Source organism: Malaclemys terrapin, chromosome 6 (assembly GCF_027887155.1).
Source record: "Malaclemys terrapin pileata isolate rMalTer1 chromosome 6, rMalTer1.hap1, whole genome shotgun sequence".
Taxonomy (NCBI): domain Eukaryota; kingdom Metazoa; phylum Chordata; order Testudines; family Emydidae; genus Malaclemys; species Malaclemys terrapin.
Window position 1 is genome coordinate 42,512,522 of NC_071510.1, and position 26,614 is coordinate 42,539,135.

Genomic DNA, 26,614 nt, shown 5'->3' on the forward strand with positions numbered 1-26,614 from the left:
TATAGCTTGTATAGATTTGTTGAGAATAAATCATGCTAAACCAACTTAATTTCCTCCTTTGACAGGGTTAGTGGCCTAAAGGATAGAGAGGAAGCAGTAGATGTGATATATCTTGATTTTTAGTAGGGCTCTTGACACAGTCCCACATGACATTCTCATAAGCAAACTAGGAAAATGTGGTCTAGATTAAATTACTTAGGTACACAGCTCGTTGAAAGACTGTACTCAAACAGTAGTTATCAATGGTTCACTGTCAAAATGGGAGGACATATCTAGAGGAGTCCCACAGGGATCAGTCATGGGTCCAGAACTATTCAATATTTTCATTAATTAGTTTGATCATGGAGTGAAGAGTATGCTTATAAAATTTGTGGATGACACCAAATTAGGAGGTGTTGCACACTTGACAAATTGGAAAACTGGTCTGAAATCAAGATGAAATTCAGTAAAGACAAAATACCACACTTCGGAAGGAAAAATCAAATGCACAGCTACAAAATTGGGAATAGCTGGATAGGTGGGAGTACTGCTGGAAAGGATGTGGGGGTTATAGTGGATTACAATTTGAATACGGGTCAACAATGTGATACATTTTCAAAAAAGACTAATATCATTTTAGGGTATATTAACAGGAATATCATAGGTAAGACCTGGGAGGTAACCGTCCCACTGTACTGGGCCCTGGTGAAGCCTTAGCTGGAGTGTTGTGTCCAATTCTGGGCGCCACGCTTTAGAAAAGATGTGAACAAATTGGAGAGAGACCAGAGGAGAGCAACAAAAATTATAAAAGGTTTAAAAAATCTGAACTATGAGGAAAGGTTAAAAAAACTGGACATGTTTAGTCTTGAGAAAAGAAGACTGAGGGGGGACTTGATAACCGTCTTCAAATATGTTAAGGGCTGTTATAACAAGGACTGTAACCAATTGTTCTCTATGTCCACCAGTAGTAGGATGTGGGCTTAATCTGCAGTAAAGGAGATTTAGGTTCCTTATTAGGAAAACTTTCTAATTATAAGTAGAGTTAAGCTCTGGAATAGGTTTCAAAGGGAGGCTGTGGTTTTTAAGAACAGCTTGGTCAAACACCTATCAGAGATGGTCTATGTTTACCTGGTCCTGCCCCAGTGCAGGGGGCTGGACTTGATGCATTCTCAAGGTCCCTTCCAACCCTATATTTCTATGATTCTATGCCCATACTAACAAAACAACACTACATTTTTGTTACTGTTATTGCCTGCTGAAAAGCACTAACTGCATTTTGAGATGTCTTATGTATTTCCCCCCATTCATGCTACTGTTCTGACAGCCTATAAATAAAATTTAAACATACGGTTCTGTTTACATAGGATGTCCATGGTGGCATTTCCAGGGCTTAGTATTTGGAGGTGACAGCTGGAATGGCTAAAATAAATAAATAAAATAAAGCAGCAGCAGCAGAAGCAGCAGTAGTGTTGGTGTGAGCTGAACACTGCTCTAATGGTTCCCTGAGCTGCTGCAGAAATTTCTCATTTCAAGCAGTGAAGCAGATGCAATTTGGTGCAGTTTTATCCATGGATCAGCCTCTGAATTACTATGCAAATATGAAGAACAGGAGTACTTGTGGCACCTTAGAGACTAACAAATTTATTAGAGCATAAGCTTTCGTGGACTACAGCCCACTTCTTCGGATGCATATAGAATGGAACATATAATGAGGAGATATATATACACACATACAGAGAGCATAAACAGGTGGGAGTTGTCTTACCAACTCTGAGAGGCCAATTAATTAAGAGAAAAAAAACTTTTGAAGTGATAATCAAGCTAGCCAGTACAGACAGTGTGATAAGAAGTGTGAGAGTACTTACAAGGGGAGATAGAGTCAACGTTTGTAATGGCTCAGCCATTCCCAGTCCTTATTCAAACCGGAGTTGATTGTGTCTAGTTTGCATATCAATTCTAGCTCTGCAGTCTCTCTTTGGAGTCTGTTTTTGAAGTTTTTCTGTTGTAATATAGCCACCCGCAGGTCTGTCACTGAATGACCAGACAGGTTAAAGTGTTCTCCCACTGGTTTTTGAGTATGCAAATATGGATAATAGAGGCGTGAACAAAGGGGGACGAGCAGGGGCATGGGGCCTGGGCAGAGGCACAGAGCTCCTCCAGCCACAGGCCGTGGTGGGGGCACAGATCTCCTGTGACCCTGGGGTCACGGTGGGGAGAGTGAGCTCCTCCGGCCCCAGGGCCTCAGTGGGAGCCGACAGCTCCTCCTCCCCAGCCGGGGCACAGAACGTGCCTCTCCAAAAGCGGTCAAATTTAAATTCCTGTGCATGCTCCTGATAATAGACACGATGCAAACAGATGCAATAGTTCATTCTGCCCCTCAAGGGCCCTTGCTTCTATTTGATATATTTTACAATGGCAAATTAGGTTCCAAAGGATGGGGGGAGGAGGGAGGGAGCTGCCCCCTATGATGCCCCAGTGGGCATGTCCCTAAATGTCAATTATTTCCCTACAGCAGTGTGATTTGGTTTCTCTACAGACCAAATACAAATACCATGCAGGATTTTGGGTGGCTGGTGGTTGTTGGCCAGGCAGTAAACACCATAATCTTTTCATTAAAGTAATAGAGGAAGTGGGATGGTCCTTTGATTAAGTCTTTTGTCTCAGCAGTCAATTCCACACAGAGCACAACCACTTGCTGTCTGTCTGGAAACTGGCCAAGTGAGCAGTATGAAATCAGTCTCGGTATAGAGAGAGTTTAAGTATTGGTCATCAAATGTGGCACCATTGAAAAATGCAGTTAAACAGTCTGCCTTTTGCTGATTCTACTTAATGGCCAATTTATTGTGTGGGCTAAGTGGGATGGTGGAAGAAATGGATTCTGTAGTTTCCACTAATCTTAAATTGACTTGTTTCAGTCTTGCTAAGAGAACTGATGAGAAATATGCAGATATGCATTTGATGATGACTTTCACTATTTCTACAGCAGAGGTGGGCAAACCTTTTGGCCTGAGGGCCACATCTGGGTATGGAAATTTTATGGCAAGCCATGAATGCCTGATGGGGGAGGGGAACTCTATGGGGTGTAGCCTGGGGGGGCTCTAGAAGGGATGTTACTGAGCAGGGGCAGGGAGGGCTCCTGGGGTGTGGCACAGGGCAGGGGCAACTCTACAGGGGTGGTACCAGGGACTCCTAGGGGCCCTGCCAGCAGTGACACCAAGGTAGCCGTACCAGGCACCACCATGAGCGGAGGCACCCTAGCTGGGACGAGTGCGGCCCCTGGCGGTTTCGAGGCTCTCAAGGGTGGGGCCATAGGAGACCGTGAGGGGATTAGGGGTGCTGCCAAGTGGTGGAGGGGGCTGCCACATGGGGCAGGGTTCTGATCCTGGAAACAGCATGGTGAAGTCGTGCCTGCACAGTGTGGCTCTGCGTGCCGGAAGATGAGGCTTATCAAGGAATTATGAATTGGGGGCTGGGGAGCACTGGGTGGGCAGAGCAGGGCAAGCCTCTGACCCCGCTCCCCAGTGGGAGCTCCAGGGCTAGAAGTGGCCTGTGGGCTGTAGTTTGCCCACCCCTGTTCTAGAGTCACAAAAAAAGTTGTAGGTTTCAGAGTGGTAGCCGTGTTTGTCTGTATCAGCGAAAAGAACGAGGAGTACTTGTGGCATCTTAGAGACTAACAAATTTATTTGAGCATAAGCTTTCGTGGGCTAAAACCCACTTCATCAGATGCACGCAGTGGAAAATACAGTAGGAATATATACACAGAGGACATGAAAAAATGGGTGTTGCCCTACCAACTATAACGAGAGTAATCAGTTAAGGTGGACTATTATCAGCAGGAGAAAAAAAAACTTTTGTAGTGGTAATCAGGATGGCCCATTTCCAGCCATTGACAAGAAGGTGTGAGTAACAGTAGGGGGAGAAAGTTAGCATGGGGAAATAGGTAGTAGCTCGATGTGAGACTTGGTCTTGGACTGGGACCACTACAAAAGCAGTTGCATTAACATGGACATCATCTGTAAGGGGCAATGGAAAAAGAAGTCTCAAGAATTTAGGCCCTTGCTCTCAAACAGAAGAGCTCCTGAGACAGGTGAAAGGAATGAGAAATATGCCAGGACAGAGCTGCTCATCCACCGAAGAGACCTTAAATATCCTTAGTATATAGCTCCACCCGGCTTACTTCAAAATCTCTAGGAACTTTTGAATTAACTAAGTAGGGTTCTAATAAAGCAGAGTTACACAAATTTGGCATGGCAGTATAATGAATGAGTGGCAAAGTTTAGGAAACAATAAGAAAGTTATAGAACTATTCAGAAGCCTAGAGGAAAGGAGAATAGGTGGAGGTCATTGGTGACTGGACAGAGTGAGGCTTATGTAGGTAGTGGGGCAAAGAGTTGTCTGTCATTGGAAAAAGAAAAGAGGGGAGTGCATGGAGTTAAAAACAATAAGGGATTATTATTTAGAAACCTCTGAAAGAAAGTTGTCAAGCAGCAAGACAGAAAAGACTGGTGCCCATCTCAAAAAGTGTAAAAAACTGATCTCTTCTGATTCTTCAAGATCAAATGTACTATTGGATGAAACTTTGTCTATTGAAATGCAAGATCAAAACAGTAATGATCCTGCAAAATATACCAGCAATGAGATGTTAAAAGTTTTCAAGCAGCATTTTAACATCAGCTTCATTCAGGAACAGTCTCAGATCCTCTTTGGTACCAAAAAAATGGCAAAGATTACTCAGGATTATTCCATAAAGTAAAATGAAATGCAAAAACTTGACTTTGAGGAAACGGAACATTTCTTTTATAGTAACACATCACATTCAATGTAGCACAAACTGAGCATCTGAAACAAATGATTGATGCCCCAGCTTCTCAATGACTCTTGGTGGCACTTTAAGGAACATTGTGTTTCTGCATTTGCATTCAACTTTGCACTGGGCAAAAGGAAGACTTTGATCAGAACATATCATTCATTTTATACAAAAAGGGTTTTCAGAGAGCAGCAGTAATTTAACAAAAGAAAATCAGAAGAGGTTTTGGGGAGATTTGAGAGATTACAGGTGACTGACGCTAGTGTCCAGAGTAAGTGGAAATTTGGCTTGATGTAATTAACAAAGAATTGGTATAACACAAATGCAAAATTTTAAAAATGGAGCAGAGAAGCTATGAGTCTTTTCCATTACTTAGCCAACATCACTGATCCCAAATGCAAAAGTCAGAGATTGAACCCGGAAAGGAAGAAACATGGCAATTGTCAATGTTGCCAATTCTCATGATTTTATCTCAAGTCCTGCCATATTCCAAGCTCCTGAAGTCTTGTAATAAGGTAAGAATCTCACTTTTTTTAAAGTTAAGTCTCTAGCCCTCACACCTGAGGAGAAAAGCAAGAAAAAGTGACCTCCCCTAAAAGCTCAAAAACTAGAAGGTAAATAAAAAAAAGCTCAATTTTTTTTTTTTTAATTTCAATCTAATTATTTTTGAACGACTATAATACTGATATACTAAAACCTAAAATTCTTTCCTTCTCTTCTACAATTGAAGATCCATATTTCTACTCTAAATTTATGTTTGCAAAGAACTTTGCGTTTTAGTCCATTATGTCAATATGTGGACGTAAAATCCCAGAAGAAAGGACAATTGATTTCAGAATGTTGTTACATTTTAAGATGCCTGCATTCTGCTCCAGCACATTTGATACATAGATTTATAGATTACAAGGCCAGACAGGACCATTGTGATCATCTAGTCTGATGTCCTGCTTAATACAGGCCATAGAACTTCCAGGAATTAATTCCTGATTCAAGTCAATAGCTGTGGTTGAACTAGAGCATGTCTTTAGGAAAGCATCCAATCTTGATTTAAAGACTTCCAATGACTGAGAATCTACCACAACCATTTTCCTCTATACAGTACATTTTCACTCTGTTCCAGTACACTTGGATGGTTTGATCAAAACTTGATACCTATCAAGGTGCTAAAAAGTAAATAAAACTGGTAAAAATGTATGGTATCTATGGGCAGATACAAAAGTATGGTAGGGCTATTATTGTATTCTTGTATTTTACTTGCAGAATTGCAAGGTTTATGTTTTTGATAATGTGTTTGCCACATTTGAGCAATAAATATGCTTATGAACTGAATCATATAGTGTGTTTTCTGTGTTTCATTTTATAAAATCTCCAAGACTCTCTTCAATTTTTTCCACTGGGATTTTTTAGTGATTTTTTTCCCCCCGAAATAAAGTTGTTTTTTTATTGGGGGGGGGGGGGGCAGAGGGACTACAACACTCTTGTGCTATGCCAGTATGGTAAATTACTCAATCACTCCTTGCTAATGGGCGCTATTGCATTTGTGTGAGAATTGTTTTCTACTTTTTAAAAATAAACTGTACACTGCGTTTTTCTATGTGAAACAAATCCCAACAAAGGAAAAGTGCACATTTTAAACATCAGCCTGAAATACCAGTATAGATCTCTGTCTCTAGACCCTGTCTGTGGGAGTTGTCATGAAATACTGCTTCGCTCTCGAGGTTGGTGGTGTAATCATAAAATCTGAAGAAAAAACATTTTTCTGTAAGTACTTTTTTAAAAGTACAGCTCTTCTCTGAAAAATGACTGCATGAGAATAGCATGTTCTTACTCAGAGCAGCTCACCATCGCCTCAGCTTATGTTACTGGCACATATATTTCTGGACTCCTTTTTAGGTTTGGACTACTTTTTACTGCTATTAACACAGCACACCTAGCACTGCAATGGGAGAGTAAGCTGAATTCTAGCATGGCTTGCTCATCAGCAACAGAATTGTTAAATGAGTTAAAAATACGCCACTCTAACTCCATTGAACACAATGGGATTGCATAGGAACATCATTTTGGAGCCAACAGAATTGCTGTGACAGGAACTTATCCTAATTCTAGAATCTTTATTATTAAATATATGAGGGAAATAACCTAACGTGATTTTCAGCTCTCAGGTTGAGTTAGCAAGGCTGGCAGATTGAAAAGAATCTTAAATCAGAGCCTTGTTTTTAAGAAACACCATCCCTTTTAGTGTTTATGGTAGGGTTTATATTTTATCACTACTGAAGCCACACTTGGAGGCCAGAACTGATACTCAATGCGACAAGGTTTAATACAAAATACATAGTTTTCTAAACTTTATGAATATTTCCTACCAAAATATGATTGTCTTTTAGCAAAAATCTATCCATTTGCTTTTTACAAAATGGTTTAAAACCTTGTAAGTGAATTTATCATTTGTGGGAGGTGTGGGGCTGACAACCTGGGAAACCAAAATCCTTTTATTATACATAAAGCCAGTATAAAATTCATTATCACACATACCTCAAGAGCACTTATAACTATGATATCCAAGCATGGACAGTGGCAGTGCAAACTCCCCCACTCTACCCTATGTATTATACCAACTTCCTGACATGAAAAGTGAAAAATGATAGTCTGGTCTCCCTGCACATTTGCTTCTTTGATGGGATTCCCTCCACAAAGATGCAATCAGCACTAATTGTGGTGCTGTTTTTTCTGCTGATGACCTGAGAATGCTGGGAAATGGGCTCAGCCCATCTGCAATATATATATATATATATATATATATATATATATATATATATATATATATATATATATATATATATAGGGCTTTTTACTGCGCCCAGAAGGTTTGTTTCATCGTACATATAGTCTTACTGTACATAACCTGGTTCTTCTCTGTTCTCTGTTAGGTTTTGTAATACCATGAAAGTCTGAGTAGTCAAATAGTTATGGGTCTATTACAGGAGTGGGTGGGTGAGGTTCTATAGTCTGCACTGTGCAGGAGGTCAGACTAGATGATCATGATAGTCCATTCTGACCCTAAAGTCTATGAGAAGAAAACAACATACTAAGAGACTCTCCATACTTTTTTTAAGTTGTTGTTTATATATATTGTGGAAAACAATTGAACAGTACTATCAGGATATTATCTAAGCACCTGATGCTCAAGCTATTATTATCATGTGCATAGAATGCATTTGCCACAATCTTTGCTGTGGATAGAGGCAGGGCCGGCGCAACCAATTAGGCGACCTAGGCGGTTACCTAGGGCGCTAACATTTGGGGGGCGGCGACCGTGGCGGCCAGATCTTCGGCCGCCCCGGTCGTCGGCGGTATTTCGGGGGCGGGACCTTCCGCTGCCTCTGTCGGGGGCGGGACCTTCCGCCACCTAGGGTGGCAAAAAAGCTGGCAGCGCTCCTGGATAGAGGTCCATATGTGAGATTTTTCTCAGTTTTTTGTCTTTGAAAATATTTAAACTTTCACTCACTCACTTTTCTGAGGTTAAACATCATGAGTAAGTCGTTTCTTTTCTAGTCTGAAGGGAAGCCAACCAACCTCTGAGAATCTGACAGCATATACTGATGAGTGCAAACATAAGGGGATCTCAGAGGTATAACAGATATATACTAGTGAGTCATTAACTAGCTGTGGTTATAGATTATTGAGTTTCAGAACCTGTTTTGGTGCTTGTTTTACAATTGTACCCTGGTTATTGAACTTAAGATATGTGGGCATGATTGTAAATCTTTGAAATAGTTAAATCTTCACTGCAGAATTGCTTTGAACTTAAGAGAACCCCTCTCAAAAGCCTGGTATTTGATATATCATTGCCAGAGGTTAACATTTCTTAAAGGTGAATTCCTGCTTGACTCCTGCACCAACAAAAGCTATTCTCTCTTACTGGCAGTGGCAGATCTAAGCACAGTGGTGGAAGCAGCTCTACTCACTCCTGCCCTTTTCAGAAGAATTTAAGTTTTCATTTTTAAACAGAAAATAAGTTTTTTGCTTTTCTGGTTACAAAGAAAAACCTTCCATGGCAGAACCAATGCATTGTTTCTTGCCTGAGTATGCAGCCAAGCAGACTGAACCAATAGCTCCAAGTGGCATGAACTGCTTTCATGCTTTTCAGTGGGAACTAATTCTGAAGCCAAGTGGCAACTTACAAATCTGAAGTCTTTTTAAAGTAAATATTCAAACATCTTGGGAAAAAATTCCATTATATCTAGATAGGGGTAATGAGTCACTTACCTCAGCAAGTCAGCAAAACACTTAAGCTTTTCCCTGCAAGCTCCACACATGTGATGTCTCAAGCAAACACTGTAAGCCTGTTACAGAAAGTTTTCCAGAATATTATTAGTACTGGGTGCTTGCTAGCTGTTTAGGAAGATTTAGGATGATGAACTATTTCCTTCATAGAAATAAATCACTTTATATACACAATACGTTTAGTCTTTACAATCAGTTCATTTCTTTTTTTTCCCAGGTGTTGCTGCTTTGGACTCCAGTGTTTCTGGGAAGATTGGTTTGCGTGCCGTTGTATATTATTTCTGCACTACAGTCATAGCTGTAATTCTAGGTAATATCCTACACAGTAGCCTTTAGAAACCTTAAAATATTGTGTAATTAGAAGTTTACAGCATCATGCAAATATTGGGTTTTCACTGCTAACATGGAGATTGAGCATGGAGATAAGCACTTGAATCGATTCTCAGTGGTCCAACATCTAAAGTCGGGTAAGATCTTTCTCAGGGGCCTGTGACAAACCTGTAATGAATATGGGGATTTCAAGAAATAATCTAAAGGCCTGATCGCATACTTCTGAAATAAGTGGGAGTTTTGCTATGGATTTCAGTTCAGGGGCTCTCTGCCCAGGTAAAGTTTAATTATCAGCATGGTGTAATTGACTGAAAAGTATTCTGCCTTTTTGCAGGCCAAACATAAAAGCAGATAGAATCTTCTTCAACCAGAGTCCAAAAAGAAAAGTTATAAATTGAGACTTGTTTCAGCCACAGTCCTAGAAGCACAAATACATAGCGTGACTTACCGCCCCAGGGAGTGAGAAACCCTGCTGCTGCTTCCCTGCTCAGCTCCTTCCCTTTTCTTAGAGGGTTTCCCGCTCTCCTTCTCACTGCCAGGTTCCACTCCTGCCTTCCTGCAGCATAGCCCTCTTGTAGTCCACTAATTCTATGCAGCAGCCCAGCCCAGCCACCTTGCAATTCTCTGCACTCAGGGCCGGCATCAGTGGCCCTTCTTCTTAATCCAGAGGAGAGAATTAACCCCCTATATGCCAACTTCTCTGTAGGGTCAAACACAAGATCAAATTATGGGCTCAGATATCTCCCATTTATGGGAATAGTGTAAACTCATTCAAAGGCAGAAGTTTGCTCCAAGAATGACCCATTTGCACATGAAAAATCTACTTAACAGTTGAAAAAATGGGAGTGTAGATGCATGAGCCTGATTCATCCCTAGCAAAACTTCACTGATGTCAAATACCCAGATAAATTTGGCCTGTGACTTGCTGAGCTTAGGATAATACTTTACTTAGTTTAAATATGTGTGTGAGGAACTTTCAGTGAATAAATGCAAACCAAGATTGAATACAGAATAAGTTGGGAGTTGCTGGCTCCTGCTTTAGAATTTCTATTTCTGAGGGGAGTTTACACAAAGTTAGTTCTGCCTGTATCAATAAAAGTAATTCATTGACAGGGGTGTTGAGGGATCACGGAGCTACAATTTGATTTATTTTTGTTCGTTTATTTTGAACAAAAAGGAATACCATGACAAGGGCTTAGCTTTTATTATACCACAGTAACAATGCCTGATCCTGATCCCACTGAAGTCAATGGAAGTTTGTCATTGACATCATTGTGAGCAAGACTAGGCCCCATGTTTACAGCATGTTTACAGATATTTTTAGTTCTGTCTGTTTCTGAAACTTAGTCTTGTGTGAACCTAATGCTCTAGGCTATCTTTACAAAAGCAAATTCAGTTCTGTGGATTCATGGAATGAGGCAATCCCATTATCATCTGAAAGCAGTAATGAAAACTAGCTGTGTGAGGAAAAATTAGACCAGCTCTTGAAAACATCACAACAGGAAAAAGCAACCATTTGCTCTTAAAGTAATTCCTCTTGAAAATTATATATATATATATATATATATATATATATATATATATATATATATATATATATATATATATAGTTTTGAATAGATAATATACACAAGAAGAAGAATGTCAGAAGGGTTTGATTCTATCAATAGCATCATAGAACTGCCACTGCTACTCTATTCTATTGGTAGAACCTACTCTTTAAGGATTCCAACTACGTGGGTTTCTCTTGATTACAGGGATTGTGCTAGTTGTGACCATCAAACCTGGGGTGTCTCAGAAAGCTGATGAAATTGACAGAACAGGCAGTACCCCTGAAGTCACAACAGTGGATGCCATGCTAGATCTGATTAGGTGAGTTTTTCAGCTTCCATACTGTTGTTTCAAAAGGCTAAATGATAAAGCACAATGATTAAAGTGCATAACATACAAATGCTTCACAATATCATTTGGAAGAGTAAGGATACAGAAAAAAACCTATGTTCCCAAAGGTTAGATAAATGATCACATAGCTTTAGATGGATTCCTACAAAACAGTTTTGTAAAATACCCTTTTGCCTACACTAGTATCTGCCTGGGTTTCTTTTGCATATAAGGTGGCATACATGAGACACTTCCAATAATAACTCACCCAAGGATCCAGCATCAACATTGCTCCTGCAGTTTATTTCCTCTGCCTCCAATGGAAACAAAATTTTACACTTATTGTCTTAGAATGAGAAGAGTATCCAAAAAAAGACAGATCAAAAGGCTAGTTGCCCCATGGCAGCTCTGGAATTCTGTTTCTTAGAGCACAGAAGACTGCATAGTGTAGCTTTCTTGTCTCAATAAAGGAAGAAAGGTAATAGATACACTGCATGTACATTTCCTCTGCTTGCCTAGTCTACTGGTTTGCTGTGTCATCTGGTTTCAAAGCAATCTGGTTACTTGCCTTCCCTGTCCACGGTACTGTACGATGATGGATAAATGAAGTGGTTAGAAAAAAACAGCCAGGCGAAGTCTGTACAAAAGACCTGAGCTACTGGTCTCCCCAACACAATTTTTCATCCGTGGCATCAGCTGAATAATATGTAAGTTGTTGAGAGAAATGCAGACATCAGACCAATGGGCTTCTTTCCCAGTAATGGCTCAGTAATTATAACAATGTTTTATGGCTTCCCACCTCCCCCCCGCCCCACAATTACAGTTAGTCATTACTCAGAATCACTTACAACTGTGGATGCTTTTCTTTCTGTGGCATTTTTGCTTAATTTCTAATCTAAAAATCAACAGCTGAACAGCTAAGATAGGTGTTCTCATCACCTTTCACTATCAAAGAAACCAAAAACTGGCTGATGATTACAGCAAATCTTTACTGGCATGATATTCATAAAATATCTGTCCCTCCTCTACCATCTTCACAGCTCACAAGGAGGCCTGTGTGACACCACCAGGACCATAGTTCTTACTGGTGTCTCTGTGTCCTCCACCCCATAGTCTCTGACATTCCCAGTCTCTGTTCTCCTCTCACTTTGCAAAGCAGGAGCAGCAGGTGGCTGAAGTAAACCATCTCTCCCTATTGCAGCATAGCTGCAGCAGAAGCACTCAGCTGGGCTCCACCTGGTCAGCCACGCTGGAAAACTTAAGGTGGCCTGTTGCTCACCACTTCGGCAATGCATATGATCATGTAGGCATGGCATGCACAATGATGCTGTAAATGCACAAGAGGAGCATATGCAGGTTTAGAAAAAGTAATTGAATTACTTTTATTTTAGATAATTGTCCAGTTTTAGTCACAATCTCATGGCTACCGTTCTCATAAACCACCTGGAGGTCATGACCTAAAAGTAACGACGGAGATCTAAAATTCTGCTATGATGAATTATAGCAAATTTTGCATCTCAACTGGTTTTAAGGGCAAATCCTGATGTCCTGCTTCTGGTTTCACACAGTCTACACTCGTGCAGACTGCCCAAGACTTCAAAGGAATTTTGCCTGACTAAGAATCTGAAAAATAAAGAGAGGATTTTAAAAATGATTTGGAAGGGATATAAACCTTCATGCTTCAGGGCACGAGTCAACCTCTAAATAATGGGGCTAGGAAGAAACTTTCCATTACAGAGTTTCTTGCCACTTCCTTTGATGCATCTGGCACTGGCCACTGTCTGAGACAAGCAACTGGATTACATTGACCTCTGGTTTGATCCAGTATTGTGATTTCTGTGTTCCTAATTTTTTCATTAAATGAAAATGGTTCTTGATGTTGGAACATGTGGGAATCTTCCAACCGCCAAGATTCATTTTGGAATCCAGGCTTATAACAAAAAACCTGTTCCCCCACCATAATGTTAATAAACATCATTCCTCTTCCTGCACGCCTCTGCCCAATACATGGTGAACTATATAAAAATGAGTTTAGAATGATTACTATACTCATGCAAATGAGGGAGACAGCACAGTAAAGAGGAAGGATCCTGGATCTGGTTGTTCATCAATTTAAATGTCAAATACTGAAAAGTGACCCTGGAATTCCACATTAGATTAAACAGCCACCCGAGCATTATAAATCTTGAAGCTTTGTCTTGGCCAGTGCTTCAAAGCTGACAGTGATAAATTCACAACTGTTTGAGAAGAGTGATTGTGTACAACAGCAATACACCCCATTCTGTTTTTCAACTAGCTGGCTATTTTATTTTGGAAAATAGATTGTTTTTAGTACACCATAACATTGTAAAGTCTTTAATTTATTTAACAGGAATATGTTCCCAGAAAACCTCGTCCAGGCTTGTTTTCAACAGGTAAGGTCAAATATTTTTTGTTGTTGTTGCAGTTTTTATTCCCACCTGTTCAGTTCTTCTTATTTCCAAGCCCTGAGGATGTTCCTTTGCATTGCAATGTGGTAGGAATTAGTTATGAAAAATCAGGGTGGCTCTTGCACAATATTGAGACAAATGTCTAGTGGAAAGAATTATATTGTTAAAAAATCTCATTTTCCTTTCCACTGAAATAGACTTTTTATTGCTGGCTCAAAAAAATTTATTCATCCCTTCCAAGACCCACTGCTTTGGGAACTAGAAGAACCACCAAAGCAATATGTGAGCATAAAGTTTGCTCTTCAGAGATAATGGATGGCAGAGGTGTAATAATTTTGTAATTACCTGATTGCCTTGTTCTTACAGTTCCACTGAGAAAATCTTTAAACTCTTCCTCTGTCTGATGAAATCTGCATGCACACACCCCTAACTCGCCCCATACATCTCTTTCAAATCTGCTGTAGATGGATGGAACTGATGTCTGGGTGTCTACTCTGCATGATATACACAGATTATAGTTGAAGGATCTCTCTTGAGAAAGAATTAGACCTAGAAGAGTTAAGGTTTTTATTGGTGCTACAACAGAGATAAAAAGATCCAACAGTCCTGTTCCCGATTCATTCACATCTAAAACTGGGGAAAAGATCTTTGAGGAAATTCACAAATATATTTGTTGAACCTCATGATGTTGTCTGCTTCCCTTTTTTTGCCTTCCTCAACAGTTGCCTACCAGAGTTATTGCAGGGCAATAAAGCTCACCTAATACACAACTAAATTTTTCCCAAGAAAAGATGTTAATCTTTCTCTACAAAATAGTGTGTGTGTGTGTGTTTACAGTAGTAGTAATTTTGCATGTAGATTTTAAAGGACAAATCCTGCTCCTTGCACCAGTCTTGCAAAAGGCTTCCCTGAAGGACGAGAGGGGAAGGAACCCATCTTTGTACCCTCATAGCTACAGCATCTCCCTCGTGGAGTATATGTTCTCCACTAGCAAATGAGGAATAGCTAGTGGAGCTACATAGTTGCTCTGGCTCCATCTTCACTACCAACCTCTCAACAGTGACTCTCAGAAATTCCCCTTTGAACATCTGCTCCACTACACCCGCATATTGCAGATCTCTTGTGCTGGGTTCAGGAATCCTGCTCTGTCCCCACAGAACTGCACAAGTTTCACACTGTGCACCAGAAGGGTGGGGAGCAGACTTGGCATGATAGTATCTGTGTATGAGTGTGCCCCTTTCCAGTAGCTCATATGGAGAAATTCAGTCACTCAGTCATTTGAAAGTTTTACGTGTTTGTGTGTAATTGCTGGCCAAAAACCTTATGAAAGTCAGAATTGCATCTTTTCCTCAGAATTACTGGGTAGATTTGCCATTGTTAATTTTCCTAGTGCTCCCAAATAAATGTTATCATTTCCTCCCACAAATTTCAGTATAAAACCAAACGTGAAGAAGTGAAACTTACAAATGAACTGGAAAAAAACAGCACCACAGTTACAGAAGAGCCTGTTACAATTGTCATGACAACAGAGGTTTTGGAGGTGCGGTTTTTATTATTGTATTCTGTGTTACAAAGAGAGGTATAAGAAATAGGGAAGGATTTGTAGACTGATATGTGGTTTGTTCAATATAATAATGATCTGGAGGAGGAAGTAAACAGCAAGTTGGTGAAATTTATCTTGGACAAAAATAAAGTAATACACAATGGGGGAAAATAATCTTAAATTCTCATGTGATGAACTCTAAACTTGCTGAATCACTGAAGGAAATAGTCATTACGAATGGCTTGCTCAAGATATATGCGTAATGTGCAATAGAGATTAAAGAAGCAAATAAAATAGGTGTGGGTATTACAAAAAGAAAAAGAAAAGAAAGTGACCACATGATGGCATTCTGATAAATGGCAGTAGTTAAACGTTCTTGTGTTTTGGTAGTTCCTCAAGAAAAATATAGTAGAGAATGAAAAATAAAGAAGAGATTTAACAAATATGAGCAGAGGTATGGAAGACTTACATATGACGACAGCTTGCAAAGACTAGGGTTAGCCTGGAGAAGAGAAGAGTAAGAAGGGATTTAATAGATGAACACAGAATTATGAGCAGAACAGTATAATTAATATTGATCAGATCCTCTTTTTTTAAAACTGTCATCTCATAATATAAGAGCAAAGGGAGATTTATCTAACTTAAATGCTAAAGTGGAAGGCAGTGGAGAATCAGGCCCTGTGTCTATTTAACTTTTTCCTCATACAATTATACTGCACTTAAGACCCATAACTAATTGAACAATACAATTTAGGTCTTTCATTGAAATATCATGCATCAGATTCTACCTCATTATACTCACGCAAATCCACTAACTTCAGATGAATTATATTCATGTAACTAAGGGCAAAACTGGATACCTTGAACATGATTCTCAATTGCACTAAGGCCCCTTTACAGTGATCTGGATATTGGCCCCTGCACAGAGAGCCTCCCTGTCTGGCACAGAGTTGGCATAAGAGCTGTACATCAGCCCTGCTCTTAATCCCCAGTGCAGGAAGTGAATCATGTTCATGTTGGGGGTGTCTAGAGCACACTATGCTATAGTTATTCTCTGCTTCCCAGGGCCCTGGGAAACTGTGCAAATTACACCAGCCCTGGGGCCACTGTAACTTATCCTACAGTATGGACAGGTCCTTGCATTCATAGGAGCTGAAACTAGGGGTGCTGGAGGTGTGGCAGCACCCTCTGGCTTGAAGTAGTTTCCATCATATACAGGGTTTACAGTTTGGTTCAATGGCTCTCAGCACCCCCACTATACAGATTGTTCCAGCACCCCTGCTTGCATAACTTAGGATCATAAAGGCATCTTAAAGCCACCTTAATCCCCACACACACACATACTCCCTGCTGCAAGTGTGAGACCAGAGAATCAGGCGCCTTGTTTTTTCAGTGAAAGATCTAAGATGTGTTTTCATTTTAGGACTCATGTAAACTAAATATACTGTTCCTGTTAAGTAACACTTTTCTTGGTTTCAATCTACAGAACAAAACCAAAGAATACAAAATAGTGGGCATGTATTCCGATGGCATTAATGTGCTAGGCTTGATTGTCTTTTGTCTTGTCTTTGGAATTGTTATTGGGAAAATGGGAGAAAAGGGACAAGTTCTGGTGGACTTTTTCAATGCACTGAACGATGCTACAATGAAAATTGTTCAAATAATCATGTGGTGAGTACAATGATATCCTGATATTTTCTATTACCTCCTTTAAGCAAGTTTTTCCATTAACTTTAATGGAAGCAGGACCATGCTCTGTGTTTATTTTTTTATATCGCTTCTTACAGCAAACTACTTTAAAAGTAAAGTAAGTCTAATAAATGGCTTGCAAATTCAAAATAAGAAACAATAATATAAGCCAGTTTAGAATTTGAACCCTCATTTATTCAGTATTCACAAATACAAGGCGGTCATGTAATTTAAAACTTCAGCATCATTAACCCAATACTAATAGGTTTTGTGAGATTATACTACATATACTTTGGACAAGGAAACCAGATTACAAACACGGGTCTTGATCTTGAAATTGGAGTAAAATCCTGCAGCCTGATCTCACAGCTGTTCAGTACTCCATCATCTGTAATAGGACTTTTTGGAAATCAGATTGCAGGATCAGGACCATAATTTTCACCCAGGCCTTTATAGGGTTTGACCCTGAAAACACTTGATAATGAGAGTGTGTTGTTAACTACTGTGACCTGAAAAGGACCGCCACTCCTGGCAGTATGCACTATTCACCCTAATAAGAGTTTATAGGATTGGGCTGTAAGCATGTGAGATCACATGTGAACAGAGCCAGAGGTGATCTGGCTGTAAAGCAATAGCTTTTGCCTTAATTAAATGGTAGTTCTGTTCTTTATTACACAATGCGAAGACCAATGCATTGTCTTGATATATTAAAATGTATATTTTTATATAAAGATATAGCCCCTGATTCTGCACTACAATCCATGTGAGAAGAAGGGAACTTTCCTACCTCAATCTCTTTGCAGTGTAAGGTTATAGGCCCCAATCCTGCAAACTCTTACATATGTGAGTAAAGTTATGCACATGCATAAGGTTCTGCAGGATTGGGGCATAGTCTGTAATCCCTCACCCATCTCTCCAACCTCTGTTAATATGTCTTTACTCATTACATGTAGGGCTATGGTTACTGCTATATTTACTCTGACGCCTAAACATGCAAACACTAATGTTTTAATATTAAAAATCACTTCTAATGTAGTACATTTGAAAGTGAGTAAATTCAGCTGTATTGCAGAATCCTACCTCAAATTCTCCTTTATTTTTAGAGTGATGAAAATAAATCTTTCTTTTGCAGAAAGAAAATGTTATTGTGCAAGATCTGTGTAGCAACATCAGCTTTACAAAAGGATGCATTTTTAATTAAGCTGTTTTGTGCACCCTAGGTATATGCCACTTGGCATTTTGTTCTTGATTGCTGGGAAGATAATAGAAGTTGAGGACTGGGAAATCTTTCGCAAACTGGGTCTTTATATGGCTACAGTACTAAGCGGGTATGTCATTCCTTGAAGGTAAAATGAAAATGTATGATTTGATTGGACCACACTTTATTAAGTTTTAATTATCTACAACAAACCAGCCTCTGCTATACCCAGACAGAGAATGATATAAAAATAAGATCTGAGAAAAGATCCCATCTATAAAGTCATTTGAGGATAGTTTGCATTAGAAGTGCACCCTTTACTTTAAACTATCAGCTGCCTTCCAGCCAGGGGTGCTGGAACAGTTTTTATTGTGGAGGTGCTGATGATGGAAACCATGGTGCTTGGTGTTTGTTATTAGTGCTTCAATCCAGCACCCCTAGTTCCAGCACCAGTGCTTGCAGCATAAAATGAAAAGGTGCATATGGAACTCAGTACTTTCTCTCTCTCTTAGCTGGCTCCTCAGTAGGTATGTTGCTTTAGAAAATGGGGTGATGCCTCCACTAAACACAGGAAGGATGGGGCCGGGAAAGGAAGTCTCCTGGCATGAAGAACCCTGCTGCTCCCACCAACTTCTTATTGGCGGACCAGGTTTGCCAACCTATTGACAAGGTTGTGTTGCCCTCCTCAAATTTGGTCGCTCCCTGGGGATCACTGGGAGGCGAGAGTGATCTGCATCGAGGACCTGTGCCCCTACACCAGCGGTAGCCTCTGGTGGCCTATCCCCAGCTCCATTGTGTGGGAGAGGGAGAGGAAATGGTGCCAGGGAGGCAGCTGTGCCCTGTTTCCACACAGAGCAGGCAATTTGCATCCAGAGAGTCTACTCTGTAAATTCATTTGGAGGCGTGATCTGAGACATTGGTTCTTCAAGACAAGAGTAGCTGACAAAGCCACAAAAGCAGCATTTACTCTCTAGTTTTAATCCAGGGCAACTCAAAGAAAAAAAAAATCTATTTTAGACCCCATGACTCTGCAAAGTGCTGCTCATGTTTGGACACTTACGCTACACTAATCCCTTTGCAAGTCTGGGGCCTTAGCAAGGACAGTTTAACTACTGTAAGCAATTTATCTTATAGCAATAGATAATCCACATCTCTGAGGAATATCCCACAAAGAACACTGTTAGAAAGATAAATACATGCTTAAGGTCCCATTAAGTTAGGTGCATTTAAATGTCTGTTTCCAAGGCACTGAAGCATAGCATTCAGATTGTGTTGGTTCATTGCCTTAAGCTTCAGCTCTTCAAAATTTCTTCAGCATACTGAGGATTTATTCATGTTTTGTTTAGAGGCCAGATCCAAAGCAGCTTCAGAGTTTCTGCCCCTTTTGTATACAGGCACACGCTATTCTTCAAAAGCATTTCACAAGCTGGGGGGAGGATGATATAAATGGGTTTAGCACAAGCCGCTCTAAAAAGAAATGGAAAGATCTGATCTTTATTTTTTTGTGAATCTGTTAGATACTGGGTTTTTTATTTCAAATGTTTTTTTTTTAATTGTTTACACTTTCATGTTGGGACTAGCAAGAAATAATTTTAAACTTCAAATAATGATTGTTTGAAATGTAATATAAATATTCAGAAATGGAATATTCGATTCTGATAATATTTCAAAATATTACACTGCAGAAGATTGTGTTGAATACATACAAGTGGAACATATAATGTTTTAAACTTTTTGTAAATTTCCATTTTAGTTGTGGAAACATTGTCTGTCAGTTTTACAGAGGAGGCAGAAATTGATGATTGCCAATAATTTGTTAATTCAGATCTAATTCTTCTGAGTTTAATTATAAATCAAACCATGAGCAGAAATTAGGCAGGAACATATAGAAAGATACAGGGTCAGTCCAGCAGTTTTGTAGATTAATAACTCCAGATAGCCCAGAGAAGATATTCACTAGCTGGACTATTACTGCCCTTTGACTTCAGTTTTATCTAGAACACTAAATATTATTATTTGTTATGTGGTAGCATCCTAAGGCCCCAATCAGGCTCATGTCTTCCTGGGTGCTGTACAAACACACAGGTAGAGACACTCCCTGTATTGTTACACATACTATCTTTCTGTTTAGATAGTAGCCAAATGCACCAGGGCATAATGGTTTGTAAATAAGTCCCCAAGTGCTCCTTCGAAGGTCAAGAGCTCTGACTTTTCAGCTTTGCAGAGAATAGGCTCTCACTCTGCAAGGCCCAGTGATGCACACTCCTTGACTATGCAGGAACTTATGGGAAATTCTGCAGAGAGCCATGCTCTAGCTGCTATGGAGAAAGGCAAAGGGCAGCACATTCTCTGCAACTCTGAACAGAAGGGAGAGGGTTTTATGACCGGATTCACAGAAGTGAGGGTGGCAATGTATGTAACGGGCATTAGACAGCAGGGGTGAGGGAAAGCTGCCTGCTCTTCCTTCTCCCATCTTTAGGCAGCTAAATACCTAGCTCCCTTTTACTATGTAGGAGAGCACATTTTTTTCAACACTGCCTCATCCTCATTACTATATTTTCCCCTAGACCCAGCCGGGTTTTCATTATTAATCTCTTCCATTTTGACCTTCTTTCTTGTTCTTCTCTGTCTTTATATTTTGGTCTCCTCTTTCTCTGCAGCTTTCTGTTCTGCATTTTCTGCAACCATCTTTTCATCTTTTCATTTTTTCCCTATGCCTTTCTTTGGGTTTTATCCATGTGTGATGTAGAACGCCCTCAACTTCCATTGCATTCACCCTTTATTCTTTGTCCCTGTCTTTGTACACTCCTTTCACTCCATCCCCTCTTTCCTTCTCCTGTCTCCAGCTCCCATTTCCTATCTCATCTCTTCCCAGATTTCTTTCTTCTGTCCTTCCACTTTTTAATGTGTTCCTCAATCACCCCATAATGTCTCTTTCTCTCTCTCTATTCCACTCCCCCAAATCCCTGTATAATTTCTCTCACATCCCCAAACGTCTTCATGTGTTTCTGAACCCCATTAGGTCTCACTCTCAGATTGGTTGTAATGCATCTCACCCCCAATGTCTCTCCTTCAAGTCATCCAAGGGTACGTTGCTCCCAGTGTCTCTCCCGCCCAAACCCTAATTGGTTCCAATGTCTCCCTCCTTCACTCTCTGTCTTCCCCAGTATCTCTCTACCCCAGTGTGTACTTCTCCATCTCACAGATGATGTGTCAAAATGGGGACACTTTATCAGCCTAAAGAAAGAGGAATTGACCTAAAATGCACCATGAGCAGGCCAGAGGAACCAGGGCCCAAAGAGAAGCTGGGGAGGAGAGGACAGGGGACTAAGTGGTATCCCTGTAATCTGCTCCTTCTGATCCTTTAAAAAGCAAAGAACTGCTTAAATCTTGATGTTTATCTATGTTCTTGGGCAACAGACTTCTATCTCAGGAAGAGCTCTATTTCCCAGGACTTCCCTTCTCGCTGCTGATAGGGTTTTTTGTTTTTGTTTTTAACTGTAAAAATTTTATTATCAACTGAGAGAGGAAGTTTTTTGGAAATAAATTTTCATAAATACTAGAGCAAGATATGACTAAATTCCTGGCATGAGTACTGAGATGAGCACAAACATATTTACTTGGGATAATTCTGATTAATTACTGATTCTAACAATACCTAAGAATACAATTTTCAAAAGTGCCTAAGTCAGTTGGGAGTTGTTAAGCCCTAAGTCACTTAGGTCCTATAGAAAAGTTTACCTTTAGTAACTGTTTGTAAACACCAGCACATAACATTCTTTCCATTCTCTCTTTATTGTTGTGTTGGATCTAAAATATTTTTCTGCACATAATCATAAAGGGCTTGATTTCTTTTCTGTTAAAAACCTGGTTCAGACTTCTTAGAGACAATCATTCTGTCCAAATTTGACTTAAATGGTTAGATATATACCTTAGTTTTGTTTTTCACACTTATGGTTTAACCAGCTCCCTAAAATTCTGCTTTCGTCCTGTTTATAGGCCAATGATCATTAAACTTGCTTTTACCAGAATGTTGAAAAAGTTCCTTTTTCCAATATTACAAAGAGTAAAAACTTTCTCCATCCACTTCTTAGCCCCCAGAATCTCTCAACACTTCCATTCTGCTTGCTGGACCAAGCACTCACATTACAGATTTAAAACTATGAAGTCCAATGGTGTAAAACAGATCTCTCCCCCTACAGTCTGATAACTTGCCCATTTTATGTGCCACTGTAAATTTCTGTTCCGTAGGTAGCTATTGCTGTGTTAATTGTCTGATTTTGGCAGAACAAGTGGTCCCAGATGTTCTCAATATCTTTATCAGCTGCTGTGAGATCATTAAATGGTGTTGCAAACACATTCATGCTCCCAAGAACATCCTGTGATGGTACTATAGGAGTTCCAAGATTGTACATGCCATGTATATGGTCTATGCCTTTTCCAGGATCTGACTGTTCCTATCTATGACAATTGCTGTTGCTGTGATGGCATGTGACCTTGGAATGCCAGAAGTATTTCACAGATCTTTCATAAACATTTCACTTCAAATATACTTAACATAAGCTATATATCTCCAGCCTCATAAGAACAGCCATACTGGGTCAGACCAAAGGTCCATCCAGCCCAGTATCCTGTCTGCCGACAGTGGCCAATGCCAGGTGCCCCAGAGGGAGTGAACCTAACAGGCAATGATAAAGTGATCTTTCTCCTGCCATCCATCTCCACCCTCTGGCAAACAGAGGTTAGGGACACCATTCCTTACCCATCCTGGCTAATAGCCATTAATGGACTTAACCGCCATGAATTTATCTAGTTCTCTTGTAAACCCTGTTATAGTCCTAGCCTTCACAACCTCCTCAGGCAAAGAGTTCCCAGGTTGACTGTGCTCTGTGTGAAGAAGAACTTCCTTTTATTTGTTTTAAACCTGCTGCCCATTAATTTCATTTGGTGGCCCCTAGTTCTTATATTATGGGAACAAGTAAATAACTTTTCCTTATTCACTTTCTCCACACCACTCCTGATTGTATAGACCTCTATCATATCCCCCCTTCGTCGCCTCTTTTCCAAGCTGCAGCATACACATTCATGAACTCTATGCTCAAATTAATAGATGTGTGCTAGGCAAGTATAGTAATTAATACATCCCGGGGCAAATTCTTCCTTCAGATACATGCCCACAACTCCAATTAACTCCAGCAGGAGTTGCTCACATATATCTGAGGGGAGAATTTTGTCCTTCTTATTCTATCAGTACAAATAAAAGTGATCTAAGTAACAGTGTTAAATGACAATCCTTTAGCTCTAACAACATTCAGTACTGTAGGGCCATATACCTCTCATTTATACCAGGGTAAATCAGGAATAACTCAGTTGAATTTAATCGAGATTTATGCTAATTTAACAGTAGAATTTGAACCAAATTTACATATGCAATTTCCCACAGTACAAAAATGTGATGTTGAAATGGATGTAATCAAAGCCATTATGAAAACTCATCTGTAAACCAAATTTCCCTTTAACCCCAATCAGAAAATATTTCCAAAGGTGATATAATACTTTTTAATAATGCTAATCCATTTTTTAGCTCTAGCCTCTAGTCTTAGTTATAAGAATATTTTGGACTTTTTCATTTTTTTCAACACTGCCTCTGTTCTTCTGTTTAAATATTCTTCATTTATTTTATTTGTTTTAACATCTTCAGTTTGACTTTGATCCTAATATATTAATTAGTTCATCTGATTTCATATTGTACATTGAAAACAGAGACATATAATGCCTCCTCCCAAAAAAAATGTTTCAGGAGAAGTGCATCTGTCCAAAAATTACTAACATAAATTGGGCATAATTTGCCCTGGAATACATGCATGTAATTATCATTGAAGTCAATCTGAGTTGCACACAGGTATCTGAGGGCAGAACTGGACACTGGTTAACACCTCCTCATTAAGACCATGAGATCAGATAGATCTAACTATTTGAACAGGCTGTTTTCTTTTGCAGACTTGCAATCCATTCCGTTGTAGTTCTGCCACTGATCTACTTAATAACAGTAAGGAAAAACCCTTTTCGGTTTGCCATAGGGATGGCTCAGGCACTTCTGACAGCCCTCATGATCTCCTCCAGGTAATCAAAATAATTTTTTTCCCTCTAGCATTAATATACTTTGTAATCATCATCTCTTTAGTTTATCTGTTGCTCTGATTTTATTGCTGCCTGTGTTTCTCATCCTGATCTCACATGAACCATTGTAAATCCATTGGGTGTAAACCTAGAGGAAGTATTACTCTTATAATTATTTTTCATATAGCACCCAAAAGTGTGCTGTTGACTACAATGGCGTTATCCTGGATTTATACCAATGCTTTTGAGATTAGTGTCTAGTCTCTTGTGTGTAAGTCCAGGAAATAGTGCTGTAAATTAGTTCATTGCTCACAAAATATCTGAAGCTAAATTGTTTCATTGCTTTGTGTTATTTTAAGGATAATTAAAACTTTCAGTTATTGTTCCAGGAATGAGAAGAGATGGGAATTACGATTTCAATCCAAGGGACAAACTGTACTTTCAATGTATGTGCACAACTCTCCTTCACACCCTAGGGCAGAATTTGACTGCAGTTTGGCTTAAAAAAAAAAAGGGGCACATCAGATTAATAAAAGAACAGGCATTCTAGTAGTGTGCTGCTTATTTGTTTATTTATTTATGACCCAGTTCAGCAACTCTGCCTGTCACCTTTCGCTGTGCAGAAGAAAAAAACCATGTCGACAAAAGAATTACCAGATTTGTTTTACCAGTCGGAGCTACAATCAACATGGATGGAACAGCCCTCTATGAAGCCGTGGCAGCTGTGTTTATTGCACAACTTAATGACTTAGAGTTGGATGTTGGCAAAATAATTACCATTAGGTGAGGGTGATACCAACATGAGTTATGTTGTTATTTTTGTTACTGAATTGTGGATTTACTTCAGGCACCCTAATAGAATCTTGCTGATTTCACACCTGTCATTCACACCACTGAGCAATAAGGGTCAAATTTTCACCTCTTCCACAAATCTTCAGTAAATAAGCCTTGCACCTAGGACTTATGTAGGAATTTGGGGTGAGGAACGAGGTAGCAGGGCATGGGGCCGCAGTGTCTGGAAGCTGTAGGTACAGTAACAGCTGAGGCTTGCAGTACACCCCCAACCTGGACATTTTGTCCAGTAGATCTGCATACTTTGCAATCCCATTGGCCATGCCCCCCACCCCTCCTAAGTTCCTCATCAGTGCTGCTGTTTAGACAGCTCCAAAGCATACTGGGGTATATGTACTTGCCCTGTGCAGCAGAACCATGGCAGCTTCATAGCCTGTACACCTTTTTTGCCTTTTGTACAAGGGCAGGCCAGGATCTACCCCTAAATGTGATCAGCCACTATGTCAACAACAATGCTGATAAAAACATCTGCAAATGATAGAAACCCACTGGGGTCCTGGATCCTACATGCCTCTATGCAGGTATAACTCCCAGTGAAGTATGGGATTAGTATGAAGAAGGATTTTTAAAAATTAGTTTTATATTTCAATGAGCACACAATTCTGAATGTAGCAGAGAAATCCACTCAGGAGAAGGACATTTTCAAACTGTCTTTTCCCTGATTTGTCTGGGATTTAGTGTCACAGCTACTGCAGCCAGCATCGGAGCTGCAGGGGTCCCCCAGGCTGGACTAGTCACCATGGTGATTGTGCTGAGCGCAGTTGGGCTGCCTGCTGAAGATGTTACCCTTATCATAGCAGTTGACTGGCTTCTGTAAGTTTAATATATTCAGCATTTAATTATTTCAGTAGTGTATTTTATACATGGTGCATGAACATCTGTGACCGGACTTTTAACCCTGAATTTATTTCTCCTTCTAACTAGGCTGTTCAATAACATGTTTAAAAATTAACTAGAAATAAAGTAGGTTAGAGATAACATTGCCACACATCTGATTTGTAATACAATTATATAAACAACATCATAGTTAATCAAAACAGCTAACAGTCTGATCAGATCTGGGCCCTTTTTATTATTCTGTTATGTGAAAATGACATACAAGGCCAGATTTTGATAAAAACAAGGACCAAGATCTGTACACTCTATACATACAAAAATACTCACACCAGTTACCACAATTGCATATGCACCTCAATGGTTAAATACCTGTTTATACACCCATGTGCCCCAATTCACCAATGCAGTTATGGTAACTGCATATACAGAGTACACAAGAAAATGGCCTCAGTTCATGAAAATCTAACTCAAAATATACAGACTGCAAAATGTAACTAAGAAAAGAACTGTAAGCAAAAACATCCATTTCAATCAGAGGTATTTGTAAAATAATGTTATGATAGTTACATAATTTATTTGCAGTAATCAGATGCAAGCCACAAACATAACATTCCAGCTAATTTTCACAACGCAAACAGTTTACTTCTGTGATTTTTGTTTTGTTT

General features: G+C 39.7%; 1 protein-coding gene and 1 long non-coding RNA gene across 3 annotated transcripts in view; one reads left to right on the top strand and one right to left on the bottom strand.

Annotated features, from left to right (window-relative positions):
* Positions 1–11,935, bottom strand: part of LOC128839517 (uncharacterized) — a 35,478-nt gene extending 23,543 nt beyond the window's left edge. The window contains exons 1-2 of one of the 2 annotated variants that reach the window (XR_008445464.1): positions 11,550–11,935; positions 9,053–9,129 (exon numbers count right to left, since the gene is read on the bottom strand). This is a non-coding gene — a long non-coding RNA (uncharacterized LOC128839517). Of the gene's footprint in view, positions 1–9,052; positions 9,130–9,848; positions 9,940–11,549 lie in introns of those variants that run through there. The other variant, XR_008445463.1, reaches the window with a different exon arrangement.
* The window catches only part of SLC1A1 (solute carrier family 1 member 1), a 76,289-nt gene that overhangs the window by 41,392 nt on the left and 8,283 nt on the right, over positions 1–26,614 (top strand). Inside the window, exons 3-11 of the mRNA XM_054032573.1 lie at positions 9,288–9,380; positions 11,158–11,272; positions 13,653–13,695; positions 15,143–15,250; positions 16,740–16,924; positions 18,163–18,270; positions 24,141–24,263; positions 24,849–25,043; positions 25,791–25,925. Coding sequence (XP_053888548.1) covers positions 9,288–9,380; positions 11,158–11,272; positions 13,653–13,695; positions 15,143–15,250; positions 16,740–16,924; positions 18,163–18,270; positions 24,141–24,263; positions 24,849–25,043; positions 25,791–25,925 — 1,105 coding nt within the window. The remainder of the gene's footprint in view (positions 1–9,287; positions 9,381–11,157; positions 11,273–13,652; positions 13,696–15,142; positions 15,251–16,739; positions 16,925–18,162; positions 18,271–24,140; positions 24,264–24,848; positions 25,044–25,790; positions 25,926–26,614) is intronic.